This window comes from Vombatus ursinus, unplaced genomic scaffold (genome assembly GCF_900497805.2).
Source record: "Vombatus ursinus unplaced genomic scaffold, bare-nosed wombat genome assembly UNPS02014807.1, whole genome shotgun sequence".
Classification (NCBI taxonomy): domain Eukaryota; kingdom Metazoa; phylum Chordata; class Mammalia; order Diprotodontia; family Vombatidae; genus Vombatus; species Vombatus ursinus.
In genome coordinates, this window is record NW_020954585.1 from 62,949,256 (window position 1) to 62,963,302 (window position 14,047).

The 14,047-nt window shown below is 36.5% G+C and overlaps 1 protein-coding gene across 4 annotated transcripts in view; it reads right to left on the reverse strand.

Moving 5' to 3' along the window:
- The window catches only part of LOC114052057 (IQ domain-containing protein K-like), a 138,516-nt gene that overhangs the window by 99,158 nt on the left and 25,311 nt on the right, over positions 1-14,047 (reverse strand). For all 4 annotated transcript variants that reach the window (XR_003570214.1, XM_027874469.1, XM_027874470.1 and 1 more), the window contains exon 4: positions 11,044-11,141. Coding sequence is in view for 3 of the 4 variants with exons in the window: in XM_027874469.1 (XP_027730270.1) it covers positions 11,044-11,141 (98 nt within the window). In the remaining variant the exon portion in view is untranslated. The remainder of the gene's footprint in view (positions 1-11,043; positions 11,142-14,047) is intronic.

A 14,047-nucleotide genomic window follows, 5' to 3' on the forward strand; every position in this document is an offset into this window, starting at 1 on the left:
AAATTTTGTATCTATATTCATTAGGGAAATTGGTCTATAATTTTCTTTCTCTATTTTGGCTCTTCCCGGTTTAGGTATCAGCATCATATTTGTATCATAAAAGGAATTTGGTAGGACTCATTCTTCACCTATTTTCCCAAATAGTTTATGTAGTATTGGAATTAATTGTTCTTTAAATGTTTGATAAGATTCACTTGTAAATCCATCTGGCCCTGGAGATTTTCTGAAATCAGGTTATTTAAGTATTTTATTTCCTTTTCCCTTAATCTGGGCAATTTATATTTTTGTAAATATGCATCCATTTCACTAAGATTGTCGAATTTATTGGCACACAGTTGGGCAAAATAGCTCCTAATTATTGTTTTAATTTCCTCTTCATTTGGTGGTAAATTTACCCTTTTCATTTTTGATACTGGTAATTTAGTTTTCTTCTTTATTTTTTTTAAATTTTTTTTCCAATTTATTTATTTATTTTTACCTTTTAACAGTCACTTCCACAAGATTTTTAGTTCCAAATTTTCTCTCCATCCCTCCCCTTCCTCTATCCCATGAAGGCTGACATTCTGATTCCCTCTTCACCCAATCTGCCCTCCCTTCTTTCACCCCACCCACTCTTGTCTCCTTCTCCCCTAGTGTAAGATGAACTTCCATACCCAATTAGGTGTGTTTGTTATTCCTTCCTTAAGCCGAATCAGATGAGAGTAAAATTCACTCATTCCTTCTCACCTCCCCATCTCTTCCCCTCCATTGTAAAAGCTTTTTCTTGCCTTTTTTATGTGAGATAATTTACCCCATTCTACCTCTCCCTTTTTCCTTCTCCTAGTACACTCCTCTCTCACTCTTTAATTTTATTGTTTAGATATCATCTCTTCATATTGAACTTAACCTGTGTCCTCTGTCTATATATCTTCCCTCCAACTACCCTAATAATGAGAAAGGTCTCATGAGTTACAAATATCATCTTTCCATGTAGGAATGTAAACAATTCAACTTTAATAAGGCCCCTATGATTTCTCTTTCCTGTTTACCTTTTCATGCTTCTCTTGAGTCTTGTATTTGAAAGTTGAATTTTCTATTTAGGTTTGGTCTTTTCTCAAGAATGAATTAAATTCTTCTACATCCTTGAATGTCAATTTTCCCCCTCATTGATTATGCTCAGTTTTGCTAGTTAGGTGATACTTGGTTTTAATCCTAGCTCCTTTGACCTCTAGAATATCATATTCCAAGCCCTCTAATCCTTTAATGTAGAAGCCGCTAAATCTTGTGTTATCCTGATTGTGTTTTCACAATACTTGAATTGTTTCTTTCTGGCTGCTTGCAATATTTTCTCCTTGACCTGGAAAATCTGAAATTTGGCTATAATATTCCCGAGACTTTTCCTTTTGGGATCTCTTTCAGGAGGTGATTGGTGAATTCTTTCAATTTCTATTTTACCCTCTGGTTCAAGAATATCAGGGCAGTTTTCCTTGGTAATTTCTTGAAAGATGATGTCTAGGCTCTTTTTTTGATCATGGCTTTCAGATAGTCCAATAATTTTTAAGTTATCTCTCCTGGATCTATTTTCCAGGTCAGTTATTTTTCTAATGAGATATTTCACATTGTCTTCTATTTTTTAATTCTTCTGGTTTTGTTTTATAATTTCCTGATTTCTCATAGAGTCATTAGTTTCCATTTGTTCCATTCTGATTTTTAAGGAATTATTTCCCTCAGAGAGCTTTTGGACCTCCTTTTCCATTTGGCCAATTCTGCTTTTTAGGGCATTCTTCTCCTCATTGGCTTTTTGTACCTCCTCTGCCATTTGGTCTAGTCTATTTTTAAGGTGTTATTTTCTTCAGTATTTTTTTGGGTCTCCTTTAGCAAGCTGTTGACTCATTTTTCATGATTTTTTTGCAAATCACTCTCATTTCTCTTCCCAATTTTTCCTTTACTTCTCTTACTTGCTTTTCAAAATCCTTTTTGAGCTCTTCCATGGCTTAAGACCAATTCATATTTTTCTTGGGGGCTTTGGATGTAGAAGGTTTGACTTTGTTGTCTTCTTCTGGTTGTATGTTTTGATCTTCCTTGTCACCAAAGTAAGATTCTTCTATAGTCTGAGTTTTTTTCCTGTTTGCTCATCTTCCCAGCCAGTTAAGTTACTTTTTAACTCTTTGTTACAGTAGGCTCTGCTTCCAGTGTGGCAGATGTACTGTTCCAAGCTTCACAGGTTTTGTGCAGCTATTTTCAGAGATACTTCTAGGGACCTGTAAGTTTTCAGTTCTTATAAGGTTGTATGATCTAAGAAGTGTTTAATCCTCTCCTGGCCTGCACTGTGATCTGTGAGCGACCATAAGCACTCTCTTCTGCCCTGGAAATGAGAGGAGGGTTCCCTCTCCACTGTGCCACAAACTCTGCTACACCAGTGCTCATCCTTGCCCCAGGACTGGGATCCAGGTCCAAGCATGGGCAAAGCAAAAGAATACTGACTTGGTGCCACCAAAGAAATCCCCTCAATTCACCTTTGATCAGCTGCTTGATCCCCCCCCCCCCCGCCCAGTCTGTGGGCCAAGAGCTTTGGAAGAGCTACTGTGGCTATCCCCCTGGGCTGCATTAGGGCCAGGGCTGAACAGTGCTCCTCTCTCACCCAGGTCCAACAGACCTTTCCCACTGCCCTTCTAAGTTTTCTTTGGCATTTGTGGGTTGAGAAGTCTGGAAACCACCACAGTTCCCCTTGATTCAGTCCCCTGAAAGCTGCTCCAGGTTTGCTGCAGCTCCATTGTTGCCAGTGTGGCCCATGATGAACTGTGCTCCTCTCCCAGCCTGGTGCATCAGCTCTTTCCCTTCAACCATCCAGGTTATCAGGCTGGAAATTTGTTTCACTCTGTCTTTTTGTAGGTTCTGCTGCTCTAGAATTTGTTTAGAATCATTTTTATAGATATTTGGAGGGCTTTGGGGGAGAGCTCAAGCAACTCACTGCTTTTATTCCCCCATCTTGGCTCTACCCCTCTCTTTTTTCTTTTTTTAAAAATTAACCAAAAGTTTATCTATTTTATTGGTTTTGTTTTTCATAAAACCAGCTCTTAGTTTTATTTATTAGTCCAATAGTTTTCTTAATTTCAATTTTATTTATCTCTCCTTTGGTTTTCAAAATTTCTAATTTGATATTTAATTGGGGATTTTTAATTTGTTCTTTTTCTAGCTTTTTTACTTGCATGCCCAATTCATTTTCCTACTGCTATCTGACCTCTCCTTCTCAGTCTCCATTGCTATCTCAACATCAAGATCATGAGAGCCAGAGATGTGAGTTCCTGGATTTACAATTCCTTCCTTCCTGCTTTCTTATGACTTTGTTTCCTTTTCTGGCACAGGTCAGAGGGTAGAGAGACTAAGAATGGACATGACCAGCCTTACAGATTCCATTAATTTTAAATTCATGAGTTCCTGATTTTGAAAGTCAGGTATTGCCACTTACAGGGGGATTCTCTTAATATTGCACTTCCCAGAGGGAAAAAATGGTGCCCAGTGGGATTGCCCTGCAGCTGGAAGACTGAAGCCATACCACAAAGGGTCAGAAGATCTAGAACTCATCAATTTTTCATAATGTTGTTGTGAGCTGCTCAAACAGTATAAGTCTGAGAATAATGGGAAGTGTTTGTTTAGCAGCCCTAAAAAGTGACTTTACCTTAGGGGGAGAATGAAATCTATTATTTGAATGTACTATGTTTCTATATTTGTTCATGGGTGCCTGAATCCTTTTGTCTTACACATTTTCTGTGGTGGAGGAAATAAAAAGCTGTCCTACACCTGATACTCATATTGTACACTAAGTGCCTTTGTGGAAAGGGACTCTGACTATACTTAAGAAGACAAAAACATAAATTGGTAACAAAAATGGGATAACACTCCAGATTGGAGGCAATACGGCAAGTTGATGAACAGATCCATTTGACATCAGGCCCCCCAGAATAAGAATCAGGTCTATGTGAGTCTTTGGGAATCCACCTTGGGATGGAAGGAGTGTAATTCTGAGCCACGTGGTGATATTTCCTTCCTTTGATCACAAAACTTCAGAAATAGTCTATGCAAGAGTTTTTCAACCTGGGGTCCATAGATTTCAAGGGAGTCTGTGAAATTGGGTGGGAAAAAATTATATCTTTACTAACACTAACTAAAGTATTTCATTAACTTCAGCATTTCCTTCAATTATGAATTTAAAAAAAATATTATTTGAGAAGGGGTCCATAGGCTTCACCAGACTGCTGAGGTGGCCCTGATAAAAAAAAATTAAGACCCCCCCCAGTCTATATCCACTACCTCTATTTCCTTACCCACCCAGTATTTTTTCAGTTTATTTTTTCCTTTTTGTATTTGTAATATTTTAATATTATTTCATTTTTCCCAATGGCATGTAAAAAACAATTTTTGAAGTGCTGAGGCAGGAATCTCTTGCTTTGCCCGTGCTTGGATCTGGGTCACAGTTCTGAGGGGCAGTCCTGGGGTGAGGAGGAGCGCTGGCATGGTGGAGCTTGTTGTGGCTGTGGAGAGGAAACACCTCGCCCCTTATCATACCACCTTGGAAGAACTGAAAATTTACACGTCCCTAGAAGTATCTCTGAAAACAGCTGTACAAACCCCCGAAGCTTGGGACAGTACATTCTCCACATTGGAAGCAGACTCTTACCTTAACAAAGAGTATAAAACTCAAGTAATTGGCCGGGATCATGAGTAAGCAGCGCAAAAAGAGTCAGACTATATTATCTTACTTTGGTGACAAAGAAGATCAAAACATACAACCAGAAGAAGACAACAAAGTCAAAGCTCCTACATCCAAAGCCTCCAAGAAAAATATGAATTGGTCCCTGGCCTTGGAAGAGCTCAAAAGGGATTTTGAGAAGCAAGTAAGAGAAGTAGAGGAAAAACTGGGAAGAGAAATGAGAGTGATGCAAGAAAATCACAAAAAACAAGTCCACAGCTTGCTAAAGGGGACCCAAAAAAATACTGAAGAAAATAACACCTTAAAAAATAGCCTAACCCAAATGGCAAAAGAGGTCCAAAAAGCCAATGAGGAGAAGAATGCCCTAAAAAGCAAAATTGGCCAAATGGAAAAGGAAGTCCAAAAGCTTACTGAAGAAAATACTTCCTTAAAAATTAGAATGGAACAATTGGAACCTAGTGACTTTATGAGAAATCAAGACACTGGAAAACAAATCCAAAAGAATGAAAAATTAGAAAACAATGTGTAATATCTCATTGGAAAACAACTAACCTGGAAAATAGATCCAAGAGAGAGAATGTAAAAATTATTGGACTCTCTGAAAGCCATGATCAAAAAAAGAGCCTAGACATCATCTTCCAAGAAATAATCAAGGAAAACTGCCCTAATATTTTAGAACCAGAGGGCAAAATAGAAATTGAAAGAATCCATCGATCCCCTCCTGAAAGAGATCCCCAAAGGAAAACTCCTAGGAATATTGTAGCCAAATTCCAGAGTTCTCAGGTCAAGGAAAAAATATTACAAGCAGTCAGAAAGAAACAATTCAAGTATTGTGGAAACACAATCAGGACAACACAAGATTTAGCAGCTTCTACATTAAGGGACCGCAGGGCATGGAATATGATATTCCAGAGGGCAAAGGAGATAGGATTACAACCAAGAATCACCTACCCTGAAAAACTGAGTATAATCTTTCAGGGAAAAAAATGGTCATTCAGTGAAATAGAGGACTTTCAAGCATTCTTGATGAAAAGACCAGAGCTGAATAGAAAATTTGACTTTCAAATACAAGACTCAAGTGGAACATGAAGAGATAAACAGGAAAGAGAAATCATAAGAGACTTATTAAGGTTGAACTGTTTACATTCCTGCATGGAAAGATGATATTTGTAACTCATGAGACCTTTCTCATTATTAGGGTAGTTGGAGGGAAAAAATTATATGTATGTATATAGATAGATAGATAGACAGATAGATAAATAGATAGATAGGGGGCACAGGGTGAATTGAAGAGGAAGGGGTCATATCTGGAGAATAAAATTAAGGGGTGAGAGAGGATTATACTAGGAGAAGGAGAAAGGGAGAGGTAGAATGGGGTAAATTATCTCACAAAAAAAAACAGAAAAGAAAAGGCTCTTACAGTAGAGGGGAAATGGGGGAAGGTGAGAGGGAATGAGTGAATCTTATTCTCATAGGACTTGACTTAAGGAGGGAATAACATACACACTCAATTGGGTATGGAAATCTGTCTTACCCTACAGGAAAATAGGGGAAGAAGGGGACAAGACAGTAGGGAGATGATAGACAGGAGGGCAGATTGGGAAAGGGGGTAATCAGAAGCAAATACTTCTGAGGAGGGACAGGGTCAAAAGAAAGAATAGAATAAATGGGGGGGCAGGATAGGATTCAGGGAAATAGAGTTCGTTTTTCACCACATGTCTACTATGTAAGTATTTTGCATAACTGCACATGTATAGCCTATATTGAGTTGCTTGCCTTTTCAATGAGGGTGGGTGGGGAGGGAGGAAGGGAGAAAATTTGGAACCCAAAGCTTTAAAAACAGATGTTCAAAAAAAAATGTTTTCACATGCAACTGGGAAATAAGAAATATAGGAAATGAGATACAGAAATCTATCCTGCCTTACAGGAAAATAGAAGGGGAAGGGGATAAGAGAAGGGGGGGAGAGATAGAAGGGAAGGCAGACTAGGGGAAGGGGTATTCAGAATGCATGCCATGTTGGGGTAGGGGGAGGGGCAAGATGGGATGAAAATTTGGTACTCAAAATCTTGTGGAAGTAAATGTTGAAAACTAAAAATAAATAACTTTATTAATAAAAAAATTTTTTGATATTCACTTAAAAAAATTTTAGTTCTAAATTCAGTCCCTCCTTTCCTCGCCTCACCCCTCTCTGAGATGGTAAGTAATTTGATATAGGTTATACATGTGCAATCATGAAAAGATATTTCTCTATTAGTCTTATTGTGAAAGAAAACACAGACCAAAAAATAAAGAAAGTAAGAAATAGCATGCTTTGATCTGTATTCAGACTCCATCAGTTCTATCTCTAGAGGCAGATAATATTTTTCATCATGAGTCCTTTGGAATTGTCTTGAATCATTATATTGCCGAGAATAGTTAAGTCTTTCACAGTTGATCATCATACAATATTGCTGTTACTATATACAATGTTCTCCTGGTTCTGCTGACGGCACTTTGCATCAGTTCATGGAGGTCTCCAGTACTTCTTTAATCTGTTATAATCTCCTATCTCCACAATTTCACAAAAACTACTCTTTGAAAGTCACTACTGATCTTCAATTGAATCCAATAGATGTTGTTGTTTATTTTTGCAGTCCTAATTCTCTTTAAAGGATGTTTGACTATTTCATTCTACTTGAAACTCTCTCCTCTTTCTGATATCCAATGAAAAGTATACCTATCATCTGTTCAGTGACTCAAAATTGTAACTTTTTAAAAAAATTTATTAGAAAGAAAACATGTTATATTATGACCTACATTTATTTACAATGATTTGAGCCTCAAATGCTATATTAGTCAGGGCATACTTAAAAGAAACATTCGTATAATGTCTGTTGTTTCTCTGAAGATATACCTATAAGATCAAAGGATCATAGATTTAGGGCTGTAAGGGACTTTGGGGGTGAGTCCAATGCCCTCATTTTACAGATGAAGTTACTGTAACACAGTGAGCTTGAGTTAAGACAATGGAATTTGGTAAGATAGATAGATAGATAGATAGATAGCTCAGCTAGTTAAGTATCTGAGATAAGATTTGAACCCCATTCCTCTAGTCTTCTTTCTACTGTTCCATGCTGACCTCCCTCAAGTTTTATCCATTATTTTTACAAAGAACTTTTTATTCTTTCTTTCTCATTGTAAATCTGTTTTAGTTCATGTACAGTCCACCATTTTGTCTACACTAGAGATCTACATATCTTTGTATAGTAAGTATCCTCCCAGTAGGATAGAAGTTCCTTGAGAGCCAGTGCTGTTTTTAAATTTAGTATCCCTAATACTTAGCATAGTGCTTTGGCATACAGTGGTGAGCAAATTACTGGGGTCAAGGTAAACAAAATACTTAAATCTATTTCCTTATACAATAAACCTTACAAGTTTTTATATCTTTGAAAAACTTTTCATATGCAATATGTCCTCTTTTTTGGCAGTTCATTTTTCCAAGTTTAATCTTGACTAAAGTCCATAGATTTTCAATAGTGTTTAAATCAGGCAAATTCCCATAAATTTCTTAAGCTCTTATGATGTTTGGCATGGTACAAGGTCATGTTGACTAGACTTGGGAAAATGGACTATTCATCAAAGGTAAGATTAATATCCAATGTGTGGTTTCAATATCATCATCAACATAGCTAACATTTTTAGAGTGCCTACTATATGCCAGGCACTGTGCTAAGTGCTTTACAAATATCTCATTTTATCTTCACAACAAACCTGCAAGGCAGGTGCTATTATTATCCCATTTTACAGATGAGGAAATTGAAGCAAATGGAGGTTAAACGACTTGTCTAGAATCAAACAGTTGGTTAAGTATCTGAGGGCAGATTTGAACTGAGGTATTTTTTATTTCAGACCTAGTGCTCTATTCATTGGGTCATCCAGCTGCTCCAATAATTAAAGAATATACATCAAAATCCTTTAACCTCATTGTCAAATTGAGTAGAACAAGGGTCTGTGAGATAGAACATATAGTATATGAAAAGTTTTTTAAAGATGTAAAAAGTTGTAAGGTTTATTGTATAAGAAAATTTAAGTGTTTTACCTTGACCCCAGTAATTTGCACACCACTGCATGCACAAGAACACTATGCTAAATGCTAGAGATACAAAAATGAAAAATACTACTTGCTCTCAAGGGGCTCCTATCCTACTGAGAGGGAAATTACTATATAAAGATTTGTAAATCTCTAGTGTAGACAAAATGGTGGGTGGGGGAGATAGCATTTCCAAGAAAAAACACAAATAAGCAATTGCACTTTCATTACTATAAATGCTTTTAACATAAAGATTTTTTAAGAAAACAATTTAAATCACAACAAACAACTGGTGTTTTGTAGTTGTCAGATATGTTGTATGAAACTTAAGCTGTGGATGGCACAGGATACATCTTGGGTTTTGTACTTTAGCAGGTTGTATATGTTATTATTCAGCTTAAAACTTCTATCTACACTGTGTGTGGGGAGTGGGGGGAAGCTTAATTTGTAAAATGTAAACTTGTACAACAGATCTGGTTGAAGGAAACCAAACATAGGTCTCAAGTACTGAATCATCAATAACATCATTTTTGAAATCTTCATGAAGAAAATCTACAAAAGACTATAGGAATGGAAAAAAAGTACATGTAGATGCTAAATTTGAAAGTGAAATATGAAGTTGAAAAAGGCAAAAAACAACCCGGTTAACTGAGTCACTGAGGATATTTGTAACATTTCAATTCAATGGTAGCTCAAAGTGACACTAGGTTACACTACTAACACAAGGTAATATTAGGTACTAGTTAGTAAAAACTTAGTACTAGGTAAACCCAGTGGGCAAGCAGGTTAATATAGTTTTAAGAAACATAATTTTTTCATTCTTAGAGAGGGAATAAAAAAAATTTTAACCTTAAAATTTCATCTAGGCACCTTGTGATAGTTAACTTCTAGGCAGTTTTCATTAACAGCTTTGGAATGGAATTATTTGGAACATATCAAAAATGAAATATGAGTTGATCCAACAAGAATTATTAATTAAATTTCATTATAAATATAAAATGTACTGATTTTTTAAAACCATGTTATTACTTGCTAGAGGCTAAAAAACAGCATACCAATACATTTATAGGAAACATTGTTATGCAACCTTCAACATAAAGTTTTAATTTATTGTCCTTTGGGCTGATTTTGCTGACTTTCAAGTTGGAATAAATTAGAACTATTTTATCTATAGAACAAAACAACTTGGCAAATTACTATAAATGGTATACAGTGCAATGAGGAATTCTCCAGGGTCATGAGGTGAACTTCCATGGCCAAATCAGTACTGACCATTTCTAATACAGCATATTAGCACAGTGGTTTGTACACAAGGCGCATTCAACCAATGTTTCCTAAAGAAACAAATGCCCAAAGATGAAAAATAGTTGACTGAGTAAATGAACTACCACAGCCGCTCTTATCACAGCCAATATTCGGTTGACTTTACTGAGCACAAGTATCCCATTCCTACCACCCATTATTCTCAGTTGCCTAGGTAACGACCTTCAAAAGTATGATTGCCTTTTGCCTGTGTTTCACTTATTATATTTAATAATGTCCAGTGTTCAATATTATGAGGAGAAAACAAACTGAACATACCAAACCAACCACAAAATAAAACCACATCTCCCATTTTAGCAATAAATATAGGAAAATTCATCATAATAAAGGGATTACAAACCCTATGTTGAAAGAAATTAGAAATGCTAAAGGAAAATAATCTACAAGGAAGGATTAAAAATGCTTATATGTTGGTGACTTCAGGCATATAACAAATAATCACATTCTCTCCTAAGCAGTTGTAAGAGAGTCACATAGAACATGAGGCATTAAATACTTTCTTGAGCTGAAGTAAAACCTCCACTTATTGTGGTATTCAAATTGCAAGAGTGATAGTGAGTGATAACCTGGATTTGAAAATCAGTATCCTAAGATCACAAATTGTAATTATTTTTTAAATCAAATTTTTCTATTTATAGTCTCCTTCAGCTGAGTGCCCTCTAGTGTTAATCAAAAATGTGGAACATGCGTTAGTAGTATCAAATTGGACAGACATTGACACTAGACACACTTGAAGATTTCAAAACGGTCTATGGAAAGAGCACAATGACTTAAAGTCACTGGAAATTTAAAAATATATGCAAGGAAAAGAAAAAAATCAATATTCCTTATAACAAAAAGTTTAATAGGCACATTACTAAAATGAATAAAATGGTCCCCGATATAGTACATTTTTTGTCATTTTGAGAAAGACAAGTTAATGGCAAAGCTGCTATCTCTTAAAAAAAAAAAGCAACTGACCTCAAAACATTTTTCCTTCTTAGCTTGATGGAGTAGGTTAGCCATTCCAGGAAGCAACACTGGAAATACAAAATTTTCTAGATATTCTCTGGGAGAACCTAGGAAAAAATTATAATAATGATATGCTATTTTAAAATACATTTCATCTATTACTGTTAACTTGAAGAAAAGTGAGATTTCCACTGAATTAAAAAAGATAACAAATAAAAACTAGATCTGTGATTTTATTGTTATAGGATACTCCCAGGTGAGGAAACTCCCTGTACTAATGCAGGGCATCACTTTCTCTTGAAGAGTTACCTAAAGGAGTGGTGTCAAACCCAGATTGAAATAGGGGCCATAAACTGTATATAAGGGTCCCTACAGATTACATATATAGTTAGAAAATCACATATGAACAACATTATCTATGTTTTATTGTATTTTTATTTATTTTGTTAAATTATATGTCGAATTATATTTTAATCTGGTTTGGGCTACACGGGGCCTCTGGTCTAGAGCACTGAGAGCTTAATGACTTTCCCAGAGTCACACAGCCAGGGTATGTCAGAGGTCAAACTTGAAGCATGGTCTTCCTGGTTTATAATAAACAACCAAATCATCACCGTCATCATTATCATCTTTATATTTTATAACATCTTACATCAGGGATATGCCGTATTATTGAAGAATCTTATTATTCCTAAAACATTTTTTTTACCAAGTTTGATCTTGGTTTGTTTGTTTCTTTGGGTTCCCCAACATTCACAAGGGTTCAAACAGTCAAGTAGAAATGGCACTGATCTGTAAGACAAAAGATCTTTGTCTAAATTCTAGCTCAAATCATTTTACTCTTCTAAATTCAAACTTCCTCATATGTGACTAGAAGTACTCTACGTGTACTATCTGCATAACAGTGTTGTTGTGAGAAAAGTACTTTGTAAATCTTAAAGTATTACGTAAATATAAACTAAATGTGAACTAGTCAACTAGATAAAAAGCTTTAGCCTGATGTTGGGGGGAGTGGGGGACAAGGATTTTTTCCAGGAAACAGGTAATGAAGCAATCTTAATCTCTAAAAGATTAAGTTGTCTTCAACCTCTCTCCCTATCTATTGGTTGCTTCCCTAGTGCCTTTAAACAGGCCCAAGTCTGGCCCATCCTAAAACAAACAAACAAAAAATCTTTCCATAGACCCTCAAGCTATCATCACTCTTTCTCAGCCAAATTCCATGAAAAATTTGTCTATATTCTCTGATTCTTTTCCTCTAATTCATTCCTCAACTTTTTGCAATGTGGCTTCCAACCTCATCACTCAACTGAAACAAACATCTCTAAAGTTACCAATCACCTCTTAAATGCTAAATCTGATCATCTTTTTTTTTTTTTCAGTTCTGATCCGTCTCAATTTTCTGCTACAGTCTGACTACCTTCTCCTACCAGATGCTCTCTTTGTGATTTCATAACATGACTGTCTCCTGGTCCTCCTACTGTCCTCTCAGTCTCCTTTCCTGGCTCATTATCCAAATAAAACCGGTTACCTAGTTGTGTGCGATCCTCAAGGTTCTGAACTAGGAACCTATTCCTCTCTACCTTCTTTCTTGTTGACCTCATCAACAATGATCATTTAATGTGGATTTAATGATCATTTCTATGTGGAGATATGTATGTGTGTGTGTGCATGTTTGTGTGTATCCAATTATATACATCCAGATCTATATATCCAATTCCAGTCTCGCCTATTAGTTCCAGACCTGTATCACCAATTGCCTCTTGAACATTTTAAACTGGATGTCCCAGAGTCATCTCACCTCAACATGTCCAAAACTGCACTCATTATTTTTTCCCTAAAACCCTCTCCTCTTCCAGACTTTCCTATTTCTGTCAAAGGCACTACCATATTTTTAGGCACCTTGGCCTTGTTCCCCCTCATTGTCCCTCACCCCACATATCCAATCAGTTGCCAAATTTTGAAGTTCTAATTCCGTAACACTTTTCTTACAGAAACCATTCATTCTATCCACTCACTCAGCCATCACCTCTGTTCAAGCTAGTCTAGCTGAAGTCACAAGGCAATCAGAGAGCCAGGAGGCAGCACAGGCCAGACAAGTCAAATAATCTCTACTTTGACCACCACCTTCCCTCAGATACCAATGAAGAAAGCTCAGGACCCTGAATCCAAGTCTTGGAAATAACAATGCCCCCTAGGCCACTAGTCCTGCTTCCAGCCCGGGATCCAAAACCATCATTGAGGGGAATAATCTCTGTGGATGGAGGACCTACTTTCCTTACCACCAGCAACATTAGTGGATGACCTGCTGTCACTAACAAGTAGGAATACCCAAGATCCCTAGAAATGATAGTTCCCCAGAGGACTGGTCCTGTCTCCAGTCTAGTCCCTAAAGCCATCATTTTAGGAAGCAGCACCTGTGGAAACAGGATCTGGCAACTGCTTTGGTGGTCCTCAGCAGTGGTATTGAAAACTAGAAAAAGCAAGTTCTCAACACCAAAATCCTTTGCACTCTTAAATCATTCATCATCAAGAAACAGATAGGATTTTATCAGTATTAAATGATATTAAAGAAGATGCATTACCGTATGATTCACGCATTACCGTATGATTCACCATGTACCCTGAGAACCATAGGACCTTTCCATTTGATTTGCAGCTGATGCTGATTATATATGTTGTCTCAGTGCTTAATGTAGCATTTTGTACTAAGTGTTTTATAAATGCTTTTTCGTTCATAACCTATTGCCAAGATAATTGCACAACAGCTTCCTAATTGGTCTCACTGTCTCAAATTTCTCCCCACTAAAATCCATCCTCCATACGACTGCCAAAGTAATTTTTCTTAAACATAGATCTGACCATGTCACTCCCCTACTTAATAAATTCCAATAACTTCCTATTGAATCTATAATAAAATAAAAACTCATCTCTTTAGCTTGTAATGCCCTTCACAAGGTAATCCCAACCTATTGTTTCTGTCTCATGGGACATCAATCCCCCTTCCTGCCCTCTA